The sequence below is a fragment of the Suricata suricatta genome, chromosome 3, assembly GCF_006229205.1.
Source record: "Suricata suricatta isolate VVHF042 chromosome 3, meerkat_22Aug2017_6uvM2_HiC, whole genome shotgun sequence".
Taxonomy (NCBI): domain Eukaryota; kingdom Metazoa; phylum Chordata; class Mammalia; order Carnivora; family Herpestidae; genus Suricata; species Suricata suricatta.
The window spans coordinates 129,900,387-129,926,114 of NC_043702.1; the positions used below are offsets into that span (position 1 = coordinate 129,900,387).

General features: G+C 35.7%; 2 protein-coding genes across 6 annotated transcripts in view; one reads left to right on the forward strand and one right to left on the reverse strand.

Moving 5' to 3' along the window:
• ODR4 (odr-4 GPCR localization factor homolog) overlaps positions 1 to 23,233 on the reverse strand; it is a 34,302-nt gene extending 11,069 nt beyond the window's left edge. For 3 of the 4 annotated variants that reach the window (XR_003906821.1, XR_003906820.1, XM_029935181.1), the window contains exons 1-12: positions 23,007 to 23,231; positions 20,472 to 20,592; positions 17,763 to 17,900; positions 15,637 to 15,732; positions 13,242 to 13,348; positions 12,165 to 12,201; positions 11,229 to 11,369; positions 10,144 to 10,239; positions 9,034 to 9,102; positions 6,633 to 6,761; positions 5,677 to 5,767; positions 823 to 1,008 (exon numbers count right to left, since the gene is read on the reverse strand). Coding sequence is in view for 2 of the 4 variants with exons in the window: in XM_029935181.1 (XP_029791041.1) it covers positions 823 to 1,008; positions 5,677 to 5,767; positions 6,633 to 6,761; positions 9,034 to 9,102; positions 10,144 to 10,239; positions 11,229 to 11,369; positions 12,165 to 12,201; positions 13,242 to 13,348; positions 15,637 to 15,732; positions 17,763 to 17,900; positions 20,472 to 20,570 (1,189 nt within the window). In the remaining 2 variants the exon portion in view is untranslated. Of the gene's footprint in view, positions 1 to 822; positions 1,009 to 5,676; positions 5,768 to 6,632; positions 6,762 to 9,033; positions 9,103 to 10,143; positions 10,240 to 11,228; positions 11,370 to 12,164; positions 12,202 to 13,241; positions 13,349 to 15,636; positions 15,733 to 17,762; positions 17,901 to 20,471; positions 20,593 to 23,006 lie in introns of all 4 variants that reach the window. The other variant, XM_029935182.1, reaches the window with a different exon arrangement.
• Positions 23,234 to 23,328: 95 nt separating this feature from the next.
• The window catches only part of TPR (translocated promoter region, nuclear basket protein), a 62,637-nt gene continuing 60,237 nt past the window's right edge, over positions 23,329 to 25,728 (forward strand). Inside the window, exons 1-2 of one of the 2 annotated variants that reach the window (XM_029935178.1) lie at positions 23,329 to 23,424; positions 23,797 to 24,105. In XM_029935178.1, the coding sequence (XP_029791038.1) occupies positions 23,355 to 23,424; positions 23,797 to 24,105 (379 nt within the window). In that variant the 5' untranslated portion in view covers positions 23,329 to 23,354. The remainder of the gene's footprint in view (positions 23,425 to 23,796; positions 24,106 to 25,728) is intronic. The other variant, XM_029935177.1, reaches the window with a different exon arrangement.

Consider the following 25,728-nt stretch of genomic DNA (forward strand, 5'->3'; position numbering starts at 1 on the left):
CTCTGAATCACTCTTATGGTGGTGGGCAGGAAATAGTTAAGTCACAGAGGAATAATTAAGAAATAAGAATTAAAAAAAGACTTGAAAATTGCTGTATTCAAATTTCATAAACATCCATATTCAAAACCTAGACTTCCTACTACAGCAGAAATTTCAAGTTTAATAAATAGCTATGTACCTAATATTTAATGACAATGTGCAAATAATTATTTAAATGTTTCAAGACACCTGCTATACACACTTGTATACTTATTTATGTAAGTATGTTTTCATATTCTGCCTTCAATAGAAACAAAACAAAAACAGCCTTCTAAAATGCAAGGTCAAATGTGAAAGTGATAGGGAAAGAAATTATGTTACATAATTAGATAGTATGGCAAATCTGTGCTCTATAAAAATAATGTTGATCCAATGTTCTGGACTGCCTATTTCAGCTTAGTATCCCAATTACATGAAAGAAGCAAGTAAATAAAGGCCAATAGTATGGAAAAGACAAAGTTTAATAAAGTGTTTAAAAAACATTGTGACATTATACTTAACCAAATATTAAGAATAAATTTTAAGAAAACTTTCCATATAACAAAACAAATACCTAAAAGCTATTTATTTCCACCTATTTAATCCCTTTTAAATGAAGATCTACTTGCTAGATATCTTAAATTTTGGTATAATTTTCCAAAAATAACACTGAAATACTTTAATGCCTTCAAAATATCAAACAGCACTAGTGTTAGGAAACCTAAAGATACATTTAAACTAGATGCCTCATAGGTAATCTTAGCAAAAGTCTAATCAGGTTCTTAAGTAACATCATATAATTACCTGTGTTTATCTCCTCTGCAATTTCCAAATCTTCTATTTGAATCATATGATCTAACATCTCTATAAAATGGTCTCTCATTTCTTCAGCTGACTCGTCACCAAATTTATAATCACATAACATTATAGTGGATCCCGGAATGGGGATAAAAACTCGGTGAGGGAGGATGTGAAACTCTTTTTCAGAATCTAAATGGAGAAGGAACATTATAAATATTTAGATAGGTCTGTCACTAGCATCAGTGATATATTTTCATAAGTATATGAAAATATACATTAATAAAAATAAAATTTAAAAGATCTTTTCATTTTCTAATTGATTTGATACAAAATTGTTCTTACTAAATTCTGCTTTACCTTAATACCCCTGGCCTCTGCAAGGGACTAAATAATGCTCCAATAAAATATAAACTTACTCACTGCCCTAATGTGAACATAACTGTTAATTATACATTCTTGTAATATCTACCATCCTATCTAGGAATACCCAGTAGAGAATTTTGTCCCTGGTCTCGGAAATTGTTTTTCTTGTTTAACCTTATAAGCAATGAATTTTATAAATAATATTTCTCTTTTTCATGCAAGTTTGGAGCCAAATTAGTGGCCCACTTACATCAAGTGTATAGGACATGATATATTTCGCACTAATCTTACCATTGACTTCATCTTACTAGATCTAGCCTGATTATGTTTTGCATACTAATCTTACTATCAACCTCATCCTACTTTTTCATTTTCCGTTTACCTCATTCTTTCTGCTAGTATTTATTTTATCTTCTTAACTCTAATACCTTTCTGCAAACAGCCTTAAATTATCATTAGGAAAAATAATCTGGACTAAATAAACAATGTTTCATGCTTGAATACTCACAAAGAAAACATAATGTTTTCCATATTTTTAACACAGTCACTGGTCTACATAAACACATAACTACTGTTAGGTTCAACACCATGATTCTAATGAACTATTAACAAAGACAGAGATTTTGTGTAAAGAATGACCACTTTCAGCAACAGACTGATTAAATAAGCTACCAATGTACATATCAAGTAGAAAACTAGAGCTCACTTTAGTAGCAATCGACATTTCCTTGTCAGGAAACTAGTAGTAGCTTTATACAACTATAAACAGCAGATGATGAAGAATGCCTTAAGTGTCACGGGAAATGCTAAGACCTAAAAATTACATGTTCTTACCAGATTCTGCCTATTATCTTGTTTTCATATGAGAACTGGGAGACAAATTTTACTATTTGACCAGGTCGCCTCCTAGCTGTAATATTATATTACTGCAATTTTTACTCTAGCATATATATTGTCCACACACTGAAATTAGGAATGTATTATTTTATTTTGGTCTACAGTTTTTTAAAACAGGTTAAGTTCAAAACTTTCAAAGATGGCTACAATGTTTATATGTAGGTGGCATGCAAAATTTTAAAACTATTTCAAACTGCATGAATTCTAGTTTGTCTGAAAAAGAAATAAATACGCTCGATACAAAATCAAATGTTAAAGAATTATTTGTAATAATTTTAAATTACTCATTAAAAATAACTTATAATTTTCAAATTAAAAAGTTAAATTAGCCATTTAATATCTAAATAAAACCAAGTTTTTCAGTTGGTCTGAGGTTTAAAATGGGAGGATCTTTTAAAACACTTCTCATGAAGTATTCTACAAATCCTTTAGAAATTTTCCCACGACATAGCTTCCAGTTAAAACATCTGAGTAAGTTCAAATGAAGAAAAAAAATTCAAGCCAACTTAAGAATTAGGTGTTTACTTGTTAAGAACAGAATCCTAATTCAAACTGGAGTATTATAGAAAATAGCATAGTTGATATCTGAGTGGATTCTTAAAGGGATAAATAGTCCTTTGTATGAAGCGAAGAAGTGTCACCTGGAGAGCAGAACCATGTCCAGAGGCAAAGAGGACTGCGAACGTTCAGAGAGGACAAGTGGGATGGACGGATGTGGGTGTAGGAATGAAAGAGACCTCAATTTTCACAGTGAGGAAGTCATAGGTTCAAAGTAAGTTGGGCAAGACAGAGGATGAGGTTTGGAATACTTAAGGGGAATCAGAGAAGGGGAAGACCACAGGAAGTTAAAGGAATGACTGGACTTCTTATACTTTTTGTCACTGAACTACTAAAGTTCTTTCATCTGAAAGCCAGAATTCAAATACTATGTTTATTTTAAAGATTAGGAAAGTAAAGTTAACATGCTATTTGTAGACTTCCTTATGCATGCCAAAATACTCCGGTTCAGATTAATTTCATGGCATTTGTTCCACATGACAAATCTATAAAATCTTACTACCATGTAAGAAAGATAAACTAAGAAAAATGAAGACTAAGCCTAAGATCTTACAATTTGGTGCATATATATTCAACTTAAAATTTACATTTGTTTTTATTATTACATTTGCAAATTATTTTTATCTTGATATCTTAAGATCATCTAACATGTTGCTGAAATAATTCTGTTACTACAGGTTAAAAAATATAGATTTATACTTGGTTTCTTTTTGAAATAATGATACATTTCACAAAAATTAAAGTTAAAAAATTTAAAGACAATTATCAAGTAATTCTTTATCATCTCCAACATAATACTAACTACCACTTACTGAATGCACGGCTTACCAATTTGCATCAGGGGCTTTGAAACATCCTCTTATTTAATTGCACCACCTCCAAGAGTAGCTACTATAATCCCTGTCTTCTAGGTAAGGCAATGGATGCTTACATAGACCAAATCATTGGTCCAAAGTGACCCGTTAGGGGCAGAACAGACACAGAAACTAAGAACTTTAGTCTCTCCTTTTTTTCCAGCAAACTACACTACCTATTCTCCTCACACAGGCCTCAAAGGCCACTCAGTTACCAGTGAAAACTTATTTTTATTAAAAATTTAGGAATAACATTAGATTGTAACATTAACTTCTAATACATCAATTTTAATGTATACATGTCACAACTGCTATGAGAAGTAATTTTACTACTTGAACATCAGCAAAAATTTCAAAACACTAGCTCACTTAATGTAAAATAATACCAAAGCACTGTTAAATGGAATAGAGTGCTTCACTAGTATGTGTGATAGGATAGATCTTTGGCATTAATGGTGAATGTATCCCCACGTCCCTGAAAATCCTAAAATTCACATTTCAGTTGTAACACAGACTGTTGCTTAGAAAGTGAAGTTATGCACTAGGAGACTTATCACATACACAAAGTTAAGTAGTAAAAACAAGGCCACACTAGGGTGCCTGGGTGGCTCAGTAGGTTATTAAGAGTCTGCTTCTTTTATTTTTTTTAAAGTTTAAAGTTTATTTCTGTCTGAGACAGAGAGAGTGCACGAGCAAGGCAGGAGCAGACAGGAGAGAGAGAGAGAGAGAGAGAGAGAGAGAGAGAGAGAGAGAGAGAGAATCCCAAGCAGCCTCCATACTGTTGGCTCAGAGCCTGACAAGGAGTCAGTCTCATGAATCATGAGATCATGACCTGAGCTGAAACCAAGAGTTGGATGCTTAACCAACTGAGCCACTCAGGCGCCCTGACTCTAGATTTCAGCTCAGGTCATAATCTCACAGTTCATGAAGAGTGAGCCCGGCATCAGGCTCTGTACTAACAGTGAAGAGCCTGCTTGGGATTCTCTCTACCTCTCTCTGCTCCTCCCTTGCTCTCTCACTCTCTCTCTCTCTCAAAATCAATTTAAACACACACACACACACATACAAAACAAGTCCATGCTAACATGAGGCTGACAGGCTGATTGGGTGATTAACTGACCAGGTTTTACATACTTCACAAAACAAAAATCTCAATCCAATTGTTCCATGTAAGATTCAGATTCATGTCCCAGCAAAACTAAACAGTATTAGTAAATGGAGCTTCAAGGTCCTTTGTGAAGTTCAAGAAGGACAAATGTTAAATCTGGCAATTCCACTAATATATCATACTAGGAATATAAAAATGATGATTAGTCCACCAAACCTAATGTACTAGCTATCAGTAGTTCTAAAAGAAGTTAGTTATATAATTAGAGAAGTTTTTCCTAAAAACATAAAAATATTCGTTTAACAAGCTAATGTCCATGTTTCATTTATATACAAATTAAACTGTGAATTGAAAATGCACTCATACCTAAATGGTAGGAAGGTAGAGAAAAGTGTGTAATTTCAAAAAGCATACTTGATATTATAATTCTTTTGAGTAAAAAATACTACTAACACAAATTACGGAAATGCTATGGTGTGTATTTCTCAAAAGATGGAAAATTATAAAAGATTAAGACATGATAACCCAGTCTTTTTTAAATCTGATGAAGTTTGTGCTTGCTTCGGCACAACATATGCTTAAATCTAATAAAGTTTATTAGAGTAATAGTGAGAAGTATTAATGTATAAAAATAACTTATTATAAGAGATCAATTACATGTATACCACAAATTAATACCTAATAAAAATTTATTATGTAATACTTAACACTAATAAATAAGTATTTGATTTTGGGTAATTTTTTTTAAACACCAGGTATTACCTGAATAATATTAGCTTTAATGTTAATACAGTTTACCCATTGTGGCAGGTATTCATGCAGAATTTACAAAAAAAATCCTCCCTGAGATTTTAAAATATTGACAGATTCACTATTATAACATGTTCCAAACATTTTGGGGGGGGGGGTGGCAACTGAAGAATTGTCATTCACTAAAAAAAAGTAAAAGATGCCATATTATTATAGAAGACAGATATAGGTAGTTACAAGAGAGGACCTGTCTATAACATTTTGATAGCCCATTACTGTATTGATTGAACACACACACAAAAAAGGTTCTTAATTTTATACTCATAACTTTTCTTTCTGGAACTTCATTCAAAAGCAGATCCTCAAATAGTATTTCACAACGATCTGCAACTGTATTCAATATATCTCTCTTCATTGCCTATAAAAACAAAACAAACCACAGTAAGAAATGAAATGTTACTTTAGATTTACATTATTTTATTACCACTCCCCCTGCCAACATAATTGACCTCCTTGATAATCATGTTCACTAAAATAATTGGTGGTACATCTTTCCATTCTTTTAAAGTTTATTTATTTGAGAAAAAGAGAGAGCGAGCGAGTGAGCAAGCACAGGGGAGAGGGCAGAGAGAATCCCAACCACTTATAGCGTGGAACCTGACACAGGGCTCCATGCCACAAACCGTGAGATCATGACCTGAGCCCAAATCAAGAGGTGGATGCTTAAGTGACTGAGCCAACTAGCCACCCCACATCATTCCATTTTTTAATGTCCATTGCTTTAACATGCTTATTAACACATTAACAGTTTAACAGCACATTTGCCAGGCCTTCATTTAAATAATTAAACCAAATAAATTATTGAAATTTTATATCTAAACAAATAAGGCTAGTGTTCCAAATTAGGAAATGTATAACTATAACAAAAGTGCCAGTCATCATTTTTTAACTTTCTGAATTATCCAGATTATAGGAAACTAGGTAATAATACCTCCAATGAATACATTTCCTGTTATTTAAAAGGTTTAATTTCCTTCCGAAGATATAATTTCAAATATATTACTATATTACAACTGTGGATCAATGAATAAATATGTACAGTCATCATAAAACAGATATCCTTATCCTATCCCAGAAAATCCTGGGACCAATTAGATGGCACATTCGGATTAGCCAACAGATTGGACCTTTATCAGTTAAAATCAAATGAATAACTATGAAATCTGAGTTTGAAAAAAAATTTATATTTTTGAACAGTTAACATTGTATTATCGCTCCTGTACCTGCACAGCATCTTTAACCTTGGGTTTACTGCTATGGAGATAAGCTCTGCATTTCACAGCACCCCTAAGGTTTACGGAGCCCCTGCAGATCTGGACTGTGGCTGTGGATCTGTGGTCTGAATTCAGGAGCTGGAAGACAAAACCTATTTAAGTTCTAACAGCTAACAATTATTAATTACATGAAACATTTAAACATTATATAAGCCATTTCATGAAGTGAGATAGAATTTCTGAATGAACCAAGTGTTTGAAAATATCTTCCATATATTATTCAAAGGCTTCCATATTCCTTATTAAATTATATATTATTTTCTGAGTATTTTAAATATACTCTGAAGTTAAACACAACCCCTAAAATGGGACATGATAAAAATAAAAATTCTAAGTATACTAGAATAAATAGGGTCAATTCTGAAAAGCAAAAACAAATCATGCAACTTGTGAATAGTGCTGTGTGTCTCTGCAACAACAACAAAAAAAAATCAGGAAATGAGGAGGAAAAATGGTGAAGAAATTGAAAGATCTGACTATGTAGCTACTGAAAACACATGAACAGTTTATGTCTAATGTAACTCAGGCAAAGGTAGTTTGGGGGTTTTAGTGCGTGTTTTAAAGAATTTAATCTTAAACATGGTCAAGGTCTTAGTGGTAAAAAATCTGTCATAGACCAAAAAATTCAAAATGTTTCAGGTCTGGGTAAGAAAAAGGTCTATCATCAAACCAAGCAGGAGATAATGCTCATCCTGTATCCGGAATACGCCTCCTATGATACTTGTAGAGATCTTCGATATGTCAATAAGGTGGGTGGAGTGGGAGTCCTGGGCTCCCCTTATCCGCTACACAAACTTTACTATAGATGAAACGATTCCATTTTGAAACATAACGCCCTATTTTGTATATTTAATATCTAATTTATATTTCTTACAATATGTAACACATTTATAACATATATATGTGTAAATTAGGACACTGTTTCCCACAAAAGACTAGATTATGTATAAAAGACTACACACACACACACACACACACACACACACACACGCAGAGGAGATACACTTCAAAAGATATAAGGACTAACGTACTTCTTTTTTGAGGAAATGTACCTGTGTTCTGCAAATGTCAACTCCTCTTGGTTTCTTTGGACTTACGAACAAACCAGCTTAAAAAGAGATTCTGAGAACCCAAGTTGGTCATAAGGGGAGGAATTTCTGTGACATTGATATGGTATTTTGGAAAAGATCTATCTGTGTGGCCAAAAGAAACTTTACAGAAGTGGTAGCATTTGGGGTAGATCTTAAAGTATGGACAGGATTTCAACTGCCTGAATGACAGAGAAAAGATCATACTGGCAAGAAGCATGGTTCAGAAAATAAACAGAATTTTAAAGGCACAGAAAGGAAACCTCTGAAACTTTTCTAACTAGTCACTATAGAGCAATGAAGGAATTTAAAACAAAGAGATTAACACGATCAGTGCCTAACCCTTATACACACTCAACAAATACTCTGAAAAAAAAACTAAGTTAAAGACTTTAGATAAAACTATTCCACTTGGGAACATAATGTCCTATTGTATACATTTAGTGTCTAATTTACATGTTTTACATATCTGGTTAAAAGCATATAGGTACAGGAATAGCTTTAAAACAAAGGGCACTTCTAAACTCAAAGGTACTAAAAAGAGAAACTGAGAACTCACGTTGATTAGCAAAAGTCCAATGACAATTTAGTAAACATTCTATCGCTAGACACAGAGAAGGAAAAAAAAGGAAAACATCCTACTATGTGAGCTACTTTTAAGTCTATTTGACTTAAAAAATATATACAATACAAAAGTATTCTGTTCTTCATGTATACTTCCAGGAATAATTAATGGCTTTAAGTTTTTATTCTTCAAGATATCCAATTCTCAACTTCTGAAGAGATGTGCAATTTAAAACAACCATATAAAAATGCTGTGTGATTCTTAACAAATCAGAGGAGATACTTCAAATATAAATATACTTCCAAATAAGTATATCACAACTCTTGGCACATCTCTGCACACATCATTTTAAGTTAACAGTTACAACTTTGCTCATAAAACCTACAACCCAAAATATCACACATGTATATATGTGTACAAATGTATATGTTATATGTATATGTGATATATACAAAATACATGCATACATTGCTATGTCCTTGAAGCTAAATTTAAAAAGCCTTGAGGCAAAAGACCAAAATAGGTTTCACTAAAATTATGTTTCTGGGGAATAAATTTCCTAGAACTGGACATTCTGTACACCTTACATCTCTAAAATTCTTTGACTCTCTACTTACAAAAATAAGAACAATTTCTTTTTGATTATTCTAATAAACAGTATACTTTAATTAGATAAGTAGTATTTTAAAATATTTACCAATTGTGTTAGCACTTTGACATCAAAAGAATGACTAGTCGCTTGAACATTTCCTCTAGAAGATTTTTTCTGAAAAAACACAAAAGTTAAAAAACTTGACTATTGAGATTTGAGTGGATTATAAAACATAATTTCGGAATTATCCTACATAAACTAATAATTTAGAGGAAAAGAAAGTCTTATTATTTTTTCATATTAGCTTTTTCTATAAATATGTTACTTTGTGTATTTTCTATCAACCAACATATATTCTTAAAAACCACTCATTCCCTACTTTTATTTCTCTAAAGCAAGGATTGGCACACTATGGCCTATAGGTCAGATGTTAACTCCCTCTCATCTTTGTAAATAAAATTTTACAGAACACAATCAAGATCATTCATTTTATGTTCTGTGGGGCTGCTTTCATACTACAATAGCAGAATTGAATAGCTACAAGAGACCATGTCGCCAACAGTCTAAAATATTTACTATTTGGTTTTTTACATAAAGTTCACTGACCCTTGCACTAAAGGGGGAAATTACCAATTCCTCTTCAGATCAAAGCTATTTTAGAAGCTTATATAAATTCCTTGTTTAGAATGGCCAAACTCAGTCTTTAAACTGCTATCAAAGTAGAACATTTCCTTTAGTTTTGGGGGTGTTTTTCATATACCTTTATTTTTAAGCAAGCAGTTTACAATTTGGAAATTAGAATTTAGATAATACGCCCTTCTTCAGATTTCAGGATCCCAATTAATTCAGAAATAATCTTCCATCATTTTCTGAAACATTTGTTTGTTTTACTTTAAAAGACCTGAGGGGACACCTGGGTGGCACAGCTCAGGTCATGATCTCACAGTTCGTGAGTTCAAGCCCCACATAGGGCTCTGTGCTGACAGCTCAGAACCTGCTTCAGATTCTGTGTCTCCCTCTCCTTCTGCCCCTCCCATGCTTGTGTTCTGTCCCTCTCACTCTCAAAATAAACATTAAAAAAATTAAACCAAAAGACCTTAGAAATAAGAAGTAGATGGAAACTGTTCTCATGAAGGCAAGAACTAAAGATGTCATCTTTTATTTTTCCTTAAGTACAAATAATTTCATAAGTAAGATGATTTTCCCTCAACTCACCTGTCCTTCTAATATGTCACAATCTTCATCTTTAACTTGTCCATTAATCAAATAAACACCATTTTCTATTTGCTTGGCCCAGCGTGCAAGTCCATTCTTAAAAGAAACACAACATGGATATATTTCAGAAATAATGCCATCTCAATTAAACTCCCTAGAGTCTACTTTTCTCCACCTAATACACTGAAATGTTAATGAGGTAATTAGTAATGTGGTATTTATTTATTTCTTGAGTTAACATTTTGCCATTTTTGCTTTCTATATATAAAAACTGTTTTTGAGCATAGCTGACACAAAACATTACATAAGGTTCAGGTGGACAACGCAGCGACCCAACTTATTTATGCTATGCTTACAAATGTAACTAACATCTGTCAACACTAGTACAATATTTCTGACTGTAGGTATTCCCTGTGCTGTGCCTTTATTCAGTCTCAGAAACAACAAAAAAAGTACAACCCCAATTGTTGGCAACTTACTCATATTTAATAATAGTTTTTCTAATCTTTATCCCAAACTAATATTCATATCATAGGCTAAGAAGGCTTATTACAAGACCACAGTCAAATAAAATTCAATAATTCTCATTATCTTAAAAAAGTGAGAAAAGAGAGAACCTCAAAAACAAATATATAAAAAAGCAATAAAGGGGAAAAAATAAGCAAAGTCCATCTGCTTCCTTCAACAGGGAAAAAGAAGAGAAATGAGACATGAACAAAAGAATGGTACAGAAATACAAAAAAGGACTGGAAAGGAGAAAATAAAACTAAAGACCAAGGGAAAGCAAAAGATCAAACAACATACCTTTTAAATAATTGTACTTTATGTAACTGTATTTTATAATGTACTTGACTACTTATTAATTAACAAATATTTATGGAGCACCTATTATGCTAAATGCGTTAGTATTATGACGCTGTCCTATCCAAATTTCTACTCTGGCTGGGATAATAAATTTGTCATAATAATATAATTATAATTAGTATACAATTTATGAGGATCATAAAATGAATGGCATAGACAACCAGAATAATAGCAGATTATCTATTCAGCAGCACTAAAGAAAATTCATTTTGCCCTGATACCTTTGTATTCTTCTCCAGAGTATAGCTGACTGAAGTAGTAGACAGCGGGATGTGAATATTAATATGAACTGTACACTCTAAAGAAAGCCATGAAGTTGATAGTCCATTTTGATACTTCCAATCTGCTGGTTTTGCTGAACTCTAAGTTAGCAGTGGGGAAGTGGAAAAACATAAAATACATGATTTAGGTAAAATACAAGGATCCATAAAACATCATAAAATGTACAACACAGGAACTCACACAAGCTGCTAACATATCTGGTCAACTTCTTTCATCAAAGGGCAACAGGTTAAACGAAACAGAAATGAAGCACGCATTTAGTTCTCTATTCTTTAGCACATTGCAGGCAGCCTTGGCAGCTCCACCCCCAGGCACAGGATGAAAAAGAATCAGACAACTCATGGATAAGATCCTAACAAGTCCTCTGGCTCTTCTCATCTGTAGCTTCAACAGTGTCAATTCTGAAGCTTATGATGCAGAGCAAAAAATCACCAAGAGACTGACTATTAGGTGTCAGATGTTCTCCTTTCTGTCCTATACCTTGCTAATAAAATACTGCAAAGTTACTTTTTCACATTGTTTTTAGGTATCTTAGCAAAATGTCCGTCTGGATTCTGTTAGTAGGTAGCTTGCTTACTAGGCAATATGGCTAGTTATCAAAAGCCCAGATATTTTACTACTAGCCGCTCAAATATAAAACTAAATCCATTGATGGGTAGGAGGAGCTTAAAGAAAAATATTTTAACAATGAAAAAAACCTGAATTTTCCTTGCTTGTAATGAAATTAATCACACTTTAAAATAAACAACTGTGGGTGGTTGTGGATATCAATAGTAAGTGAAAGCATGGACAATTATTAAAACTAAATAAAGAATTAAATTTTATTTTAAAACTATTTTGCAATATGAAAACCTTTAAGGAGCTATTTTTCTTACCTTTGGATCACGGATATCATAAGTTCGACAAAATATTCTTTACTGGTTAAGGATAGAAATGACCAAAAAAGAGAATTCGTTCTTGATAATCAAAGAAAATAAACCATCAAAAAGTAAAAATAAAGTGCATGCATCCAAGAGTGTTTACAAAATCATACTATTTTATATACTTAAAGATATATATACATATATTTGCATGTATACATCTTAAAAACATATATAAATATCCATATTTTGTGTAAATTTATATAAACACAAAAATTATTCTGATTATAATTTCCTATTGCTTAAAATCCTGCCAATCACATGAATAGAAGGCAAGCCCTTGCAGAATTTTCCTCAAATACACACCCTCTATAACAAATAGGCGCGCTGTTTTAAATGGAGTCCAGTCTGAAAATGTTTACTGAGCCAAGGGCCTGTACATGAAATTTTCATTACCAAAGGTGCTGTAAGCTCAGCTTCTCTGGGAATGATCACTTCTGGAATTTTGCCTTTTCGAGTCCTAATTTACTAGGTCCTTGCACTGCTTCGCTCCCTTGGTATGGCTGCCTCTTGCTTGGGAGGTACCCTTGTCCCAACAAGATGTAGAGAAAAAGAAACTAAGGAGGCCCTAGAGAGGCGGTTAGTGTCACTGGATGTTGGCTAAAGACATAATAATTACTTGGATGTCCTACACTGTCCAGCTCAGTATATCTGTGCTTTGAATTGAACATTTTGAATTGGGGGTGAAAATTTAACATGATAAAAGCATTACACGGCTGTAAGTTGGGCTTCTACCTCTCTGTAGGGGACCTACCGAGCTTCAATGTACAGGGGTGGTTAGCAGATGATGAGCTCAGAATCCCCAGTTCTTGCCAACTTTCTCAAGGTCTTTAATAATCCAAGACAGGATTAATAAAAATTATTACCATGATCGTTATTGGCAGTCTTAATTATGTATTATATACAGGAAAAACTTACAAGTTATGCCTGTTTTTTAAATGATGATTTAAACAAATACTTGGGTAAAATACTTGCAGGAACGTTATTTTGGTATCATATATTTTAAAATATAAACACCTATATAAAAGATACTTTTTTGTAGAAGAGCAAATGTGAAGTGTCACTCGTTCTGAGACCTCCTCTTCTGAGAAATTCCACAGTCTCCTTTTATTCATAGATTTTTCCATAGCAAACACTAGCTGAAAGAGAAGAAAACACACATCAACTAAATGCAAAATAAGAACAAAATTGAGTGCAGAAAAAGATAATTATAACATCCTAGGCTCCCAATTTGCTTTAAAATTCCATGATTCTATCATCAAATTTTGTTTTCAAAAGAAAAAGTGAAACTAAATATTAGCTTTTTAGATTCCATTTTTAGGGATCTATAAAATTTGAGTTTTAAATATAATAATATAATTCATTGTCATTAATCAGTGAGAGAAGAGAAATTAATTTGGGGCAAATAACATTTAAGTGAAATATAGAAAAAATACTTTAATTAGAATGAGAAATGACAGTGATTTTTACACTACAAAAATGAAGCATGTCACCCATTTGGGATTTCTTGTTTAAATGTCACAAAAGATGTTAAGGCACTACATAAATACACATAAAATATAGTAATAATATAAAAGTAAAAAAAAATCAGAAACAGTGACATACATTTGTGCCAAAATAAGAATTATAAAAATACATACTTGATATGAGGAGAGGGGTCATAAATGTGACCATAAAAGCTTTCCTAAGAGTCATGTGCACAAACCAACCTAATCTGTTACCTAATTCACGCGGTCCATAAACTGAACACAATTGTTGAGAAGAGGCACAACTTTCTTGATAAATGAAGAGATCTGAAGAAATTTCTTCAAAGATGATAGTATGTAATATAACTAAGTTCTCAACAATGACCTTATGGAAGATGCAAGTTTTATAAGGCTACTTTTTACAAATTCCCTCAATATGGGCAATGGAAACAAAGTTAGGAAACTGAAATTCCATTATTTCTGAAATATAATTATTTCTAAAGTTTATTTTTTTCTTAGGAACAAAAATAATACAAAAGTAAAAGGAAAGAGGATCACCACTATATTTTCTAGCACTGAGCCCACGTTCACCTTATTCAAGCCAGTGCCAACCACAAAAGGATGCACAACCAATGCAACTAAACACACCTAGAGTTAGATTAAATTTCAAAATGTCAAAGAAGATGAACATCTGTGAAAGGTACATTTATTTTAAATGAAAAAAAGCCAGCAGAAAGTTGAGTAACTTCCTAGGGGAGGGGAGTATCCCCATTTTTACCTCTTTCTCCCGTAGGCACAAAGACTTAACGTGAGGCACCTGAGACAAAACTGAAGAACCTGTAGTATCTGTGATTCTTTTTTTACTAGGAAATGTTTTTTGGAGATGCTGTGGGGTTTTGCACTTATCAAGATTATGGGGCCTCCTTCTCTCTTGGGGTAGAAAATAATGTGTTGAAGGCTCGGTTGGATCCTGAGTGCTAAAAGAGATGAAAGCTGCCTGTACACAGTTTGTTTTATATTTGGGCTTATGGGAGAACAGCTTGTGGACCTTCATAATTATTTATGGACTATGTTACACAATAGGAATAAATCTATTATTAGTCACCTCCTTTTTGTTTAAGGAATAGGGGCTCCCGGGTGGCTCAGTTGGTTAAGCATCCGATTCCAGCTCAGGTCATGATCTCACAGTTTGTGGGTTTGAGCCCCGTGTTGGGCTCTCTGCTGACAGCTTGATCAGAGCCTGGAACCTGTCTTTGGATTCTGTGTCTCCCTCTCTCTCTGACCCTCCCCTGCTCATGCTGTTTCTCTCTCTCTCTCTCTCTCAAAAATAAATAAAACATTAAAATTTAAAAAAATAGGTTAAGGAATAAAGAATAAGTAACTGATGATGTTTTACTCTTAGGATCTTGAGAAAATTAAGATGAAGAATCACAAAATCTATTAATTTCACATTACAGCAATCACTTGGAACTATATGGAAATTAAACTATTAGGTTTAATTTTAAAGATAATTTTTTACTATCATGAGACAAGTCAAAGTGGTTTAACAAGTACTGCACAATAGAAGTGTTCTGCTAGAACTTCCATTTAGTTCCAAGTGCTTGAGGAGGACACTTGTTGGGATGAGCACTGGGTGTTGTAGGTAAGCTATGAATCATGGGAATCTACTCCCAAAGCCAAAGGTACACTGTATACACTGTATGTTAGTTAATAAATTATGTTTAAAAAATAAAATTAAAGGTATTTTAAAATAGCTTTGATTAAAAATAGAAATACTGAACTTTTGTTACACTCAGAATACCAAGCAATCAGATGAAAAAAGCTGTTTTAATAGAATCCCAGCATAAAGAATTAAGGAATGCTAATCTAAATATGCCTAGGATCATTGCCTTTATGTATAATCAATTGAAATAAAATGTAAATTTTTATTATATTAAGAACTTTTGATATTTCAGACTTACTCTACGCAAGGCATTTTGAAAATCATTTCCCATTTCTAAAGTTGTAATGATAAATACTCCAAGAACTAAAAGTCCCCCTGGTAGCATTCTGGACACCTAAAAAATAGAAATAAAGATTAGCTAACATAAACATTTGGCATTATATGCAATCTTTTGTGTTTGAGAAGCTAAATACTAAATACGCAAATACTTACTGAGTACTAACTATAGGCATAGCCTACAGGTGTGAGCTTTGAAAAACTGGATAAAATACTGAGAAACAGTTGATAACCATGATGAACGGGTTGTCGTTATGTATATAATCTTTCTGGAGTGTCCTTAATTTTTGTCTTAAAAATACTTTGTAACTAAAGCCTTTTAATAAAGATACCCTTTAGCTATACCAATAAACAAAACCCCTTTCTCACAGGATCAAAGACTGAAATATCTTCTAAAATTTTTTCAATGGCTTCCACTATCAGTCACCTATATAAATTTTATCTACAACTAGTATTTCAGACTCTCCAAAATCTAGCTAATCAGATATTCAGAGTCTCACTTGATGCTACTTTTCCCTGAAATATTCAAGTATTCACTGTTTTCCATACATGTATCCGGCTTTCTAATTCTATACCTTTACTCAGGCTGCTCCCTCGGCCTGAACAGGTTTTCCTTTATCCTTCTACATGTCTGCACCCTACTGAATACCTGAAGTCAGCTTAAGGAAGCTGCCTTCCCTGATACTTTGATCTCCCAACTCCGATAAGACTCTGGTGTAGTTTTCCCATGGAGCTCATCACATGAGCCTGTGTTCTAATTACTGGAATGCAATGGTCTAGAAGTTCTTTAAGAGAAGACGTGATTCTCAACTAACTCTGTAGACCTGTAATATTCAGATGAATATTAAAAGCCTGGGATTTGAATAGAGGGGGTCTGACTTGAAAATCTATTGCTTTCTCTTTTTTATGTTTACTTCAATTTTTCTATCTATTTATTATATTGGGTGTGAATGTTATTTCCAATTTTTCTTTACTCTAAAATAAATGGTTTTATTTATAGTACCACAGAGCTACTATCTGCCAAGCAAACTCCTCACTACTTAGAATGGCACTCCAAAACATCCTCACAGCCTTATGTCTAAAAATATATTCTTTTACACACTGTTTCAATTAGACCCAACTGTTTGCTCTTCTCTTAACATGCCTTTCACATGTTCTCTGACTTCTGCTGGCAGTACTATTCATATTGCAAGTTCAGAACATTTTGTGAACATGTTTGAATCCAGCCATCGGCAGATATTTAATCATTCACCATTCTATATTCTTATTGTACTTTTCTACTTTTATCTCATTTGTGTTATAATTGGTTTGTGGTAACTTTGATTTTGACAACATACGTTCTAAGGACGTAAAAAAACCTATCATTTTATTCTGCATTAAGTCTTTAAAACAATCTGATCGGCAACTATACTATCAATAACTAGTATTACTTTAGTATTATATTATTTTAAAGAAAACTTGGAAAAAAGCTAAAGGCAAGTAACAAAGAGAAGGTAAAAACTACAATGGATAGGGCCACCTGGGTGGCTCAGTCAGTTGAACATCCGACTTTGGCTCAGGTCATGATCTCATTGGTTCACAAGTTTGAGCCCCCGCATCTGGCTCTGCACTGACAGCTCAGAGCCCTGGAGCCTGTTTCATATTCTGTGTCTCCCTCTTTCTGTCCCTCCTCCACTTGTGCACACACTCTCTCTCACTTTCTCAAAAAGAAGGAAATAAGCATTAAAAAATAAAAACAGTGGGTAAAGGTTAGCAATAGAAGAGCACAGCATATAAAATCAAAGGCTTCAATCAGACTGCCTGGGTTGAAATCCCAGTTCCATCACCTATTAAGTAATACTGGGTTACTTAACCTCAAGTCAGAAAACGCTTTTTTTAATTAGACACACGTAATCAATAAATGAAAAAATATCCACATGGATAAAACAGAACAGAAAATACTTCTATCTTTGATAGACTATGCAAGTTTTCAAAACTTAAATGAGTACCCTGAAATCCTAGTCTATCTAGTCGCCTGAGGAGGAAGTGCTTTTATTTTGTTAGTCAATACGCACAACTTAACTCTATAAAAGAGACAAACATGGTGACCTGGTTGGCATGTTCTGTGGCCCATTCTTCATCCAAGTTATCCAACTTAGCTTTTTGTTGATGTTTGAGGTTCTCATTTTGTTCCTCTTTGGGTGGCGTTCTAGTGGCAAGAATGACATAATCCTTTTGTGAAGAACACTTAAAAACAAATTAGAAGAGCTTATTAGAGTATATCTATCATTGAAGAATGTAAAACTCTTACAACATGCAAAAACAATATACATGCAGCATAAACTGCTAATACTTACATTACAATGGAACTAACAGGGAAACCAATTTTCATGGATAACCTTGCAGTGTTTCCCTCACACATCATTTATACACATGATATAAGTAATGTTAGCTCCTTATGTGCTTGGGCATCCTGAATGTGAATCATACAGTGTTCCTTAAAAACTGTTTACTGAACGAGTGAATGTACTGCATTTTAACTAAAAGATAATATGCTTTGTCAATTTTCTAGCTATTGTATTTATTTTCTAAATAATCTGAACAGATTGGATGACTCAACAAATATTAAAACTCAGTAAAATAAAGCAACAAATGATCTTGTATGTCTTACTTTCATTGAAACAACGATAGAGCGAACTTGTCTATGCTTGACCACAAAGAAAAACATAGGGGATATAGGACACATAATTAAAGTGATATCAGACTGATGTTTCTCAGTTTTAACAACAGTTAAATGGCAACCAAAGGTGGGCTATCTAAAGATAAATTTAGAGAACTTTTAATAGCTCAGCCTCCTTACAATGAAAGTACATTATAAAGAAAAAGTAAACATAAGGCAGATAAAACCAGTTAGCACAGTGTCATTCTCATACATGACCTGAAACTGCTATTATGAGTGTCATCCAGGAATAGGATATAAAGGAAGAGAAATTATTTCTACAAAAGTTATTTATCCAGAAATTTATATTCAAATGCACACAGGAAAAGGTAGTCACTGATTAAGAAAGCAGGACTTAAAAAGAAAAAACTGACCCAGAGAGTAGGAAACAGGCAAACTTGAGAGGAAAAAGGAAAAAGTGATGAGCTGAAGAAGACACATACTGGAAGGGATGAAAAGGCAGTAGAAGGAAAGACTAGAAGGAAGATTTTAAATTGTGGGAGGCTTATTTGTAAGATGGTGGTTTGGCTGAGCTCTAGAAGCCTGTATGAGTAAGGCAAGTTTGGAAGAGGGAATTTCTCCCTGACCTTTTTTCTTTACTATGTCTTTTTCTGAGACTCTCATTACCTTAAACTTTCTTAAGTAAAGGGAAGTAGAAAACCTTAAATGAAAAGTTCCTGGGGACACCTGGGTGGCTCAATTGGTTAAACATCTGACTTTTAGCTCAGGTTGTGATTTCATGATTCTTGAGTTTGAGCCCTGCATTGGGCTCTGTGCTGACAGTGCAGAGCCTGCCTGGGATTCTCTCTGTCCCTCTGCTCCTCCTCCATGTGCTCACTCGTTCTCTCTCTCTCTCAAAATAAATAAGTAAACTTAAAAAAAAAAAAAAAAGCTCCTAGTGAAAAGAGCCCCATATTGGATGCAAGTAACGTGAATCACAAAGTAGTTCAGATTATTGCTGAGAGGTAGTTTGGCTACCTAATGAGAGGTCTCATAGGGTAGTATCATCTGTGTGAAAAGTACAGGGTCTACCCTCTGTGTTACAAGTTAGGAAATCAGCTTTATGAAAACCCTGAAAATGAAGCAATCTCTCAGGGCTAAACTGACATTAATTAAGCTCATTCAGAATGATGTTGAAAACAAGATTATCATGAAGGGGTGGGAATACATGACTCTTCTGGACAGTACATTCTTTGTAAGTAGATAACATGGGGCATCAAATTATAAAAGGAAGTATCTTGAAAAGATGGATAGAATCCAAACAAAAAAATTTAATTATGTAATTTGAAGGTTCTAAAGCATCATGATAAAATATTCAGAGAGAAAACTATCACCATAGAACTCTTCTCGTTCGTAGGCATCAAAATTAAGTCCTTGGGCCACAATGCACTCCCCTAACTAGTGTGTAGATGGCGACAGGCCAGTGTGTCTGTGACTCTCCTTTTTGTGTTGCCTGTTACTGTAGCTGTATACAGCAGTTCTACCTGCCGATTATACAATAAAGCAGCAGGTGCTTACGCCTGTTAAAGTAACTGTCCAAATCTCTGTTCCATTTTGTGTTGATTTTTAAGGCTTAACTCTAAATGGAAAATAAAATCTGCCTAACTTGCAAATTTCTCTCCCTCTCCACTGAATCAATGTTAAAAAAAAAAAATTCAGGAAAATGGGTACCATAGCATGTAACAAAAGACATGACCACTATTGTCACAAGACTGAGATAATAATGGGAAATAAAGTTGTCGAAAAGCTACTTTTGCAAAGAATTAGATGACTAGGAATTAATAAAGATTAGACAAGAGTATAAAACACTTAGAAAGACAAGAAAATATGTATAATCTGGTCAGTAAAATTCTAATTTTAGAGTTTCTTTTACATTATAATTTACTTTTACATTAACAAAAGGGAATGTGTTCTCACTTAAGCAAATCTGGACTAGGTTTGTCCTGCTCCTTTGCATTTTTTCCTCAAAGATCCATTTTAAGTTCTTCTTCTACATTCCATTCTTCCATTCCCTAACCTTACACTTGTTAAACAGCATATTTTAACTTTAAATAAACACATAATTTGTTTTCTCAATAAATGCACTAAAAGATACATACCTGTCCAATCAAAAGACCAGAGACAAAAGTCTTTCCTTGAAGATTTATGTTTGAAAGATACTGGCCAACAGCCTCTTCTACAATGTAGGTTCTTCCCATTACTGAGAACTAATTCAATCTCCTAAATTACGAGAAAAAAACATACAGCATTTTAAGTAAAAATGTAATCTGCAGTGTTTTTGTCATGACGGTTGTATAGAGAGAGAAGTGGTCGTATCCTGATGCTGTTCCATGCCTTGCAGAGAGATTGCTTATTAAGTACGATATTCTTTCCTACAAAGTTCAAACATAGCTTCAGAGTCCTCAATACAGTGTTGCTGGAAATGATTACCAATCAACTAGAGTTGACATAAAAGATAAAACCCACTTCTGTATCTAAGATAAGGGAGAGGGGACTAACCTAGCAGTTAACACACCTCATTTCTTATTTAATTTACTACTCCTTAGTTGTAACGTCTTTGACAGTCTATAGCTGAGCCTCATTGTGCTCATTTCAAAAACAGGAAAGAAGACAATTTCTGAGTTGTTCATTGGGGGAGAGAGAGAATCAAATTCATTTACTCAAAATAATCATACTATGAAGAATTACTACGTGCTACAAATTGTGCCAGGTCGGATGGCACAAAGATGAATAATAGTTGACCTCTTCTGCCCTTGAGTAATTCATAGATTAATTAGAATTAGGGAATTTGACAAAGAGCAATGCAAGAATAATGAACATTTCTATGGTTTCTACTTTGCATAAGGCCTTGTTCAAAGTACTTTACTTGTGGTAATAACATCTAATATTCACAAACGCTCCATGAGGTAGGTACTATTATTATAACCCCCTTTAAAAAATAACCCTTGTTTTACAGATGAAGAAATTTAAAAACAATGTAACTTGCTCAAGCAACAAAGCTTGGTAAGTTGGCAAAGGTGGGATTTAAATCCAGGCAGTCTAGCTCTAGAATCCATGTCCTTGAATGCTATGTTCATACTGAGGACTCCTACTTGGTCTCTCAATTAAACCTTTCCGAAGGGTAACTCCTGTTCTGCTCTCTCTTTCCAGCTTGTGGACGACAGTTGCAGCATTTTGAGTAGAAATAATAGTCATTTGAGTTCTGGAAAAGGTCGTTCAGCACAACAAGGCCCAAGGCAGCTATAAATGTGCTGGGGTGGTATATCTGACGCCCATAAAGCATATCACCAGTCACGATGATTTTTTATTTACTCTGAAAGTAAAGCCCAGCAAATTGGCTCACGTTTGAAACGGTCTATGGGGTGCTGTTTTTTCAAAGAGACTGTTCAGTTTTGTCTCAAAACGCATTACATTTCTTTCTAGCTCTTTACCAACAACTGTGCAAGTAACTCTTAGTTTTAGACTAAGTCTAGAAGTGCCTAAGTCATTAACGCTGCTACAAATTTAAAAGCTTTCCACGTTTAGTCGTGCCTTGACAAATTAAACTTTCCTCTTCTTCACTGTGCTATTCTACTCCTTTTCCTTCTGCCTTAAGAATCCTTAATTCCTCAAGAAAAAGCAGGGACAATGACTCCAAAGTAATGATATGTTTTTCCAAAGTATCACCTAGTAACCATATTACTTTAGTGCTTCTTCAACACTGTTTATAGCTGACCATATTTTGCAAAGGACCCTACTAAAAATACACATCCTGCCTAATACAGTTCAATTTATCCTGAACTATCGTGACACTATAAGCTATGCAAATTGTTTACGCACTGTGACTTGGGACAACTCAATCCCTTTGGACTCTGGTTTCCTAGTCTACGAAATAATTTGGATCTCGCAAGTCTGAAAACCCCATCTAATTTTAGAATTCTGTGAGTCCACGTACAGAACAGCTGCATTTTCCAAACCGCCAATGGCGGGCCAAGGGCATAGGTACTGCGCACAGCAGCAGCCTTAGTTAAAATGCCTGCACAAAACACTTTGGAGAAAACTCAACCTCTCCTTACTGATATTCACACAAGGGCTGCTACCGTGGGAATTTCAGGGAGAATGACATTAGGGAGACTTTATTTTCAATAAAGAACCTAGTAAGTTCTTTCAGGGGCGTAAATAAATACAAAATAATCTACAGATTCAAATTAGAAGTCACAAAATTATGATCTGGAAACAAGTAGTCCTGTTATGGAGGCAGAGTGTCAGCGGTTTTTAAGAGTGTGTTTTCAAAACTTTTGTATATGGATTTTTCCATTTAAGAAGTGTGAACACATGGTAACACTTTTTACAGCATCACCTGAAAACTTAGAAGCAAAGGCTACACTCAAAAATCCTCTTCCTGAAAAATGAAACGGGTGCCTTAAATTCCTGTTGGTTCGTTGTTACTCCAACACACAGACACGGCTCTAAGTACGCCGTTTTAAACAAAGTTACGTTTTGGCGAAAGTGGACTTGAATGTTGTGCCCGAGAGTCTGACCATATGTTCCCTACACCCGGTCCCTTTCTTCCTTCCTTCAAAAGGAGGTTCTCCGAGCCGAGTGCACACCCTCAACGCTCACACTCCCCTTATCACACCCGTAGGCCGACTCACCTGCGGTCAGATTCAGCACGCGTAACAGACAAGCCTGTCCAACTGTCGGGCCTCCCGAGAAAGGGGTTTAAGGTGCAAGTACCAGCCTCCTGGGGCCAGATTCCCCTCGGGTCCGAATGCCACAGACAATGCATTCATCAGAAAGCGACAGACTTCCCACACCTCACTTCCCACTCCAAATCCAGGGTCTCTGGAGTCAGGCGGCGCAGACTGATGACGCACGCTGCCCCCCTTGCTGCTCCGCAGCACCTCAGCCAAAGGGACTGCGGTCGCCACCCCGCCCCCTTCCGGGCGCCATTGAGAGAGTGGCGGTAGCCGGGCGCCTGCGGTTCAACCGTGCTCGGACCGATGCCCTCTAGTGGCTCAGTGTCTAGAAGCCGCCCAAGAGGACGACCCATGGCATCCCGGAGCTTTGACGGTAAGGCCGCCTGGCTTTTCAGGGAGGGACGTGAGTTGACGAGTATTCTGTGGCGCCACCTCGCGGACAGCGGTTGTGCGAGCCGGAGGAGGAGGCGAGCCAAGGCGGGCGGGGAGTAAAGAGGAAGCGGAATGGGCGGTGCGCAATCGGGCTCACCGAAGGGATTGAGAGAAACACTACGTTTCCCACAGGCCTGTGGGGCTTGAAGCGGGTGACTTGGGGAGCCGGAAATCGGCGTGCCCGGCCGGGTCAGAGGCCGCCTCTGAACTCGGATTCCCAGGGTGCCCGTCTTCCGGCGGCTGCGCGCGCACTTCGGGCGCGGGCGCTGTGGAGCGTCCGGTGGCGCCGCTAACTCAGGACTCGATTTCCCAGGGTCCCGCCGCGGGAGTCTCCGGCGGGCAGGCGCGCGCGAGCCCCGGAGCGAGGTGGTCGAGGCGGGCGCCCAGGCTTCTGGGTCTTCTTGGTCTTCGCCTTTCTTCTCCGTTTCTGCTCCGCCGGCCGCGGGCACTGCGGTCCCCAGCCACAGCGACATGGCGGCGGTGTTGCAGCAGGTCCTGGAGCGCACGGAACTGAACAAGCTGCCTAAGTCCGTCCAGAACAAACTTGAAAAGTTCCTTGCTGACCAGCAATCCGAGATCGATGGTCTGAAGGGGCGGCATGAGAAATTCAAGGTGGAGAGTGGTAAGTGGCGACGCTCTTCCCGCCCTTGGTTCTGGGCCCGACTCCGTAGCGCCAATGGCTGGTCTTCTTCCCCCTGCAAAGCTCGCTTTCTGCTTTCTGCGTACGACTTCGCCAGTGGCATCGTTTCCCTGTGCTCCTTCGATCTCCCTATAGGCCTTCTCTTACATGCTTCCCTTACAGCTCGAAATGAAGGAGCGCTTTTGTTTGTTTTAAACTGAATTACATTTAGGTCCGTTTTCTTTGTAATTAGTGTATTTTCACTTAAGGACACTTACGGTTGTTTGGCACGCAGATTGTGAAGATCGGGGTCTGTTTACTCCCGACTAGCCGGAGTCCGCCGCGACCCCTCTCTAAGCTTAGAGTCCCGTGTCTTTCTGTTGTACGTAAATGCTAGCAATCGCCTCCCAGTGTTCTGGTCACTAGCATTCAAAGGCCTTTGTCTAATTGACTACTTCGCGCACTTAGTTCTTTTTTTTTTTTTTCTTCTTGGAGCAGATCCGGTAATGCGTTAGATATTCACAAAAATGAGTAGGTGCTTAGCAGCGCTGGAAATGCAGCGAATGTAAATGAAAAATAAGTTTGATACAATGTATTGCTCTGTAAAAGCTGGAGTTTAATAGAAAGTACATCAAGACCTGTTTCTAGATACCTATAGTAGACCCTCAAAAAAGAAAGTTACCAACAGTGACTGGAACATCCTTGAAGAAAGATTAAGACCACTGTAATTATCATTAGGGAAATACAGACTCTTTGAGTGCCTTGGTTTGACGGAAGGAAGGTTATGGTGCTGTTTTTGCTAAATTTATTGATTGAAAATTCTGAATACATATCACTTCAAAAAAATCTAATTAAAAGCAGAATTGGTGTTGAAAAGTAGTTCCCTGAATCCCGACACTGAAGGCTGTGTACTGCGTTCCTTTCATTAATTTAATTTATACGTAACTGTCATTTCTCTTCTATGTGCTCCATACTGTGGACAGTACACATGCAGTCCTTCCTGTGTGAAGGTAGCACATTTTTGCATAGTTTCATTATTTTAATTTTTTTAATGTTTTATTTATTTTTGAGAAAGAGAGAGACAATGTGAGCAGAGGAGGGTAAGAGAGGGAGACAGAATCTGAAGACAGGCTCCACGGGGCTTGAACCCACGAACCGTGAGATCATGACCTGAGCCGAAGTCAGATACTTGAGTGACTGAGCCACCCAGGTGCCCCAAGTTTCGTTATTTTATACTTTTAGGTATTTGAGTCTATTTACACAACCTTCTTAAACCAAGCAGTTTTTAATGTAAGTATTCTTTCTCCATTTAATAAGGTTTTTTGTACATGTGTCAGTTTATGCTAAAAAGTCTGCCGATGTGTGCAGAAGATACTGAGATTAGTAAGAGATGTTGCCTACCTGGAAGAATTTAAGTCTTGTGGAATAGACAGAGAAGTAATTAGTAAAGCCCCTTTCAGTTGTTTTCTTTTGTCATATATATACACATATATACATATATATGTTAAGAATGTTAAAGTCTCTTCAGTGCTCTATGTACTTTGCTTAAATTCTCTTATTTGGAGTGCAATTCAAATACTGTGTCTTAAATATTAAAATCAATGTTATTAAAAATAAGCCGTATTG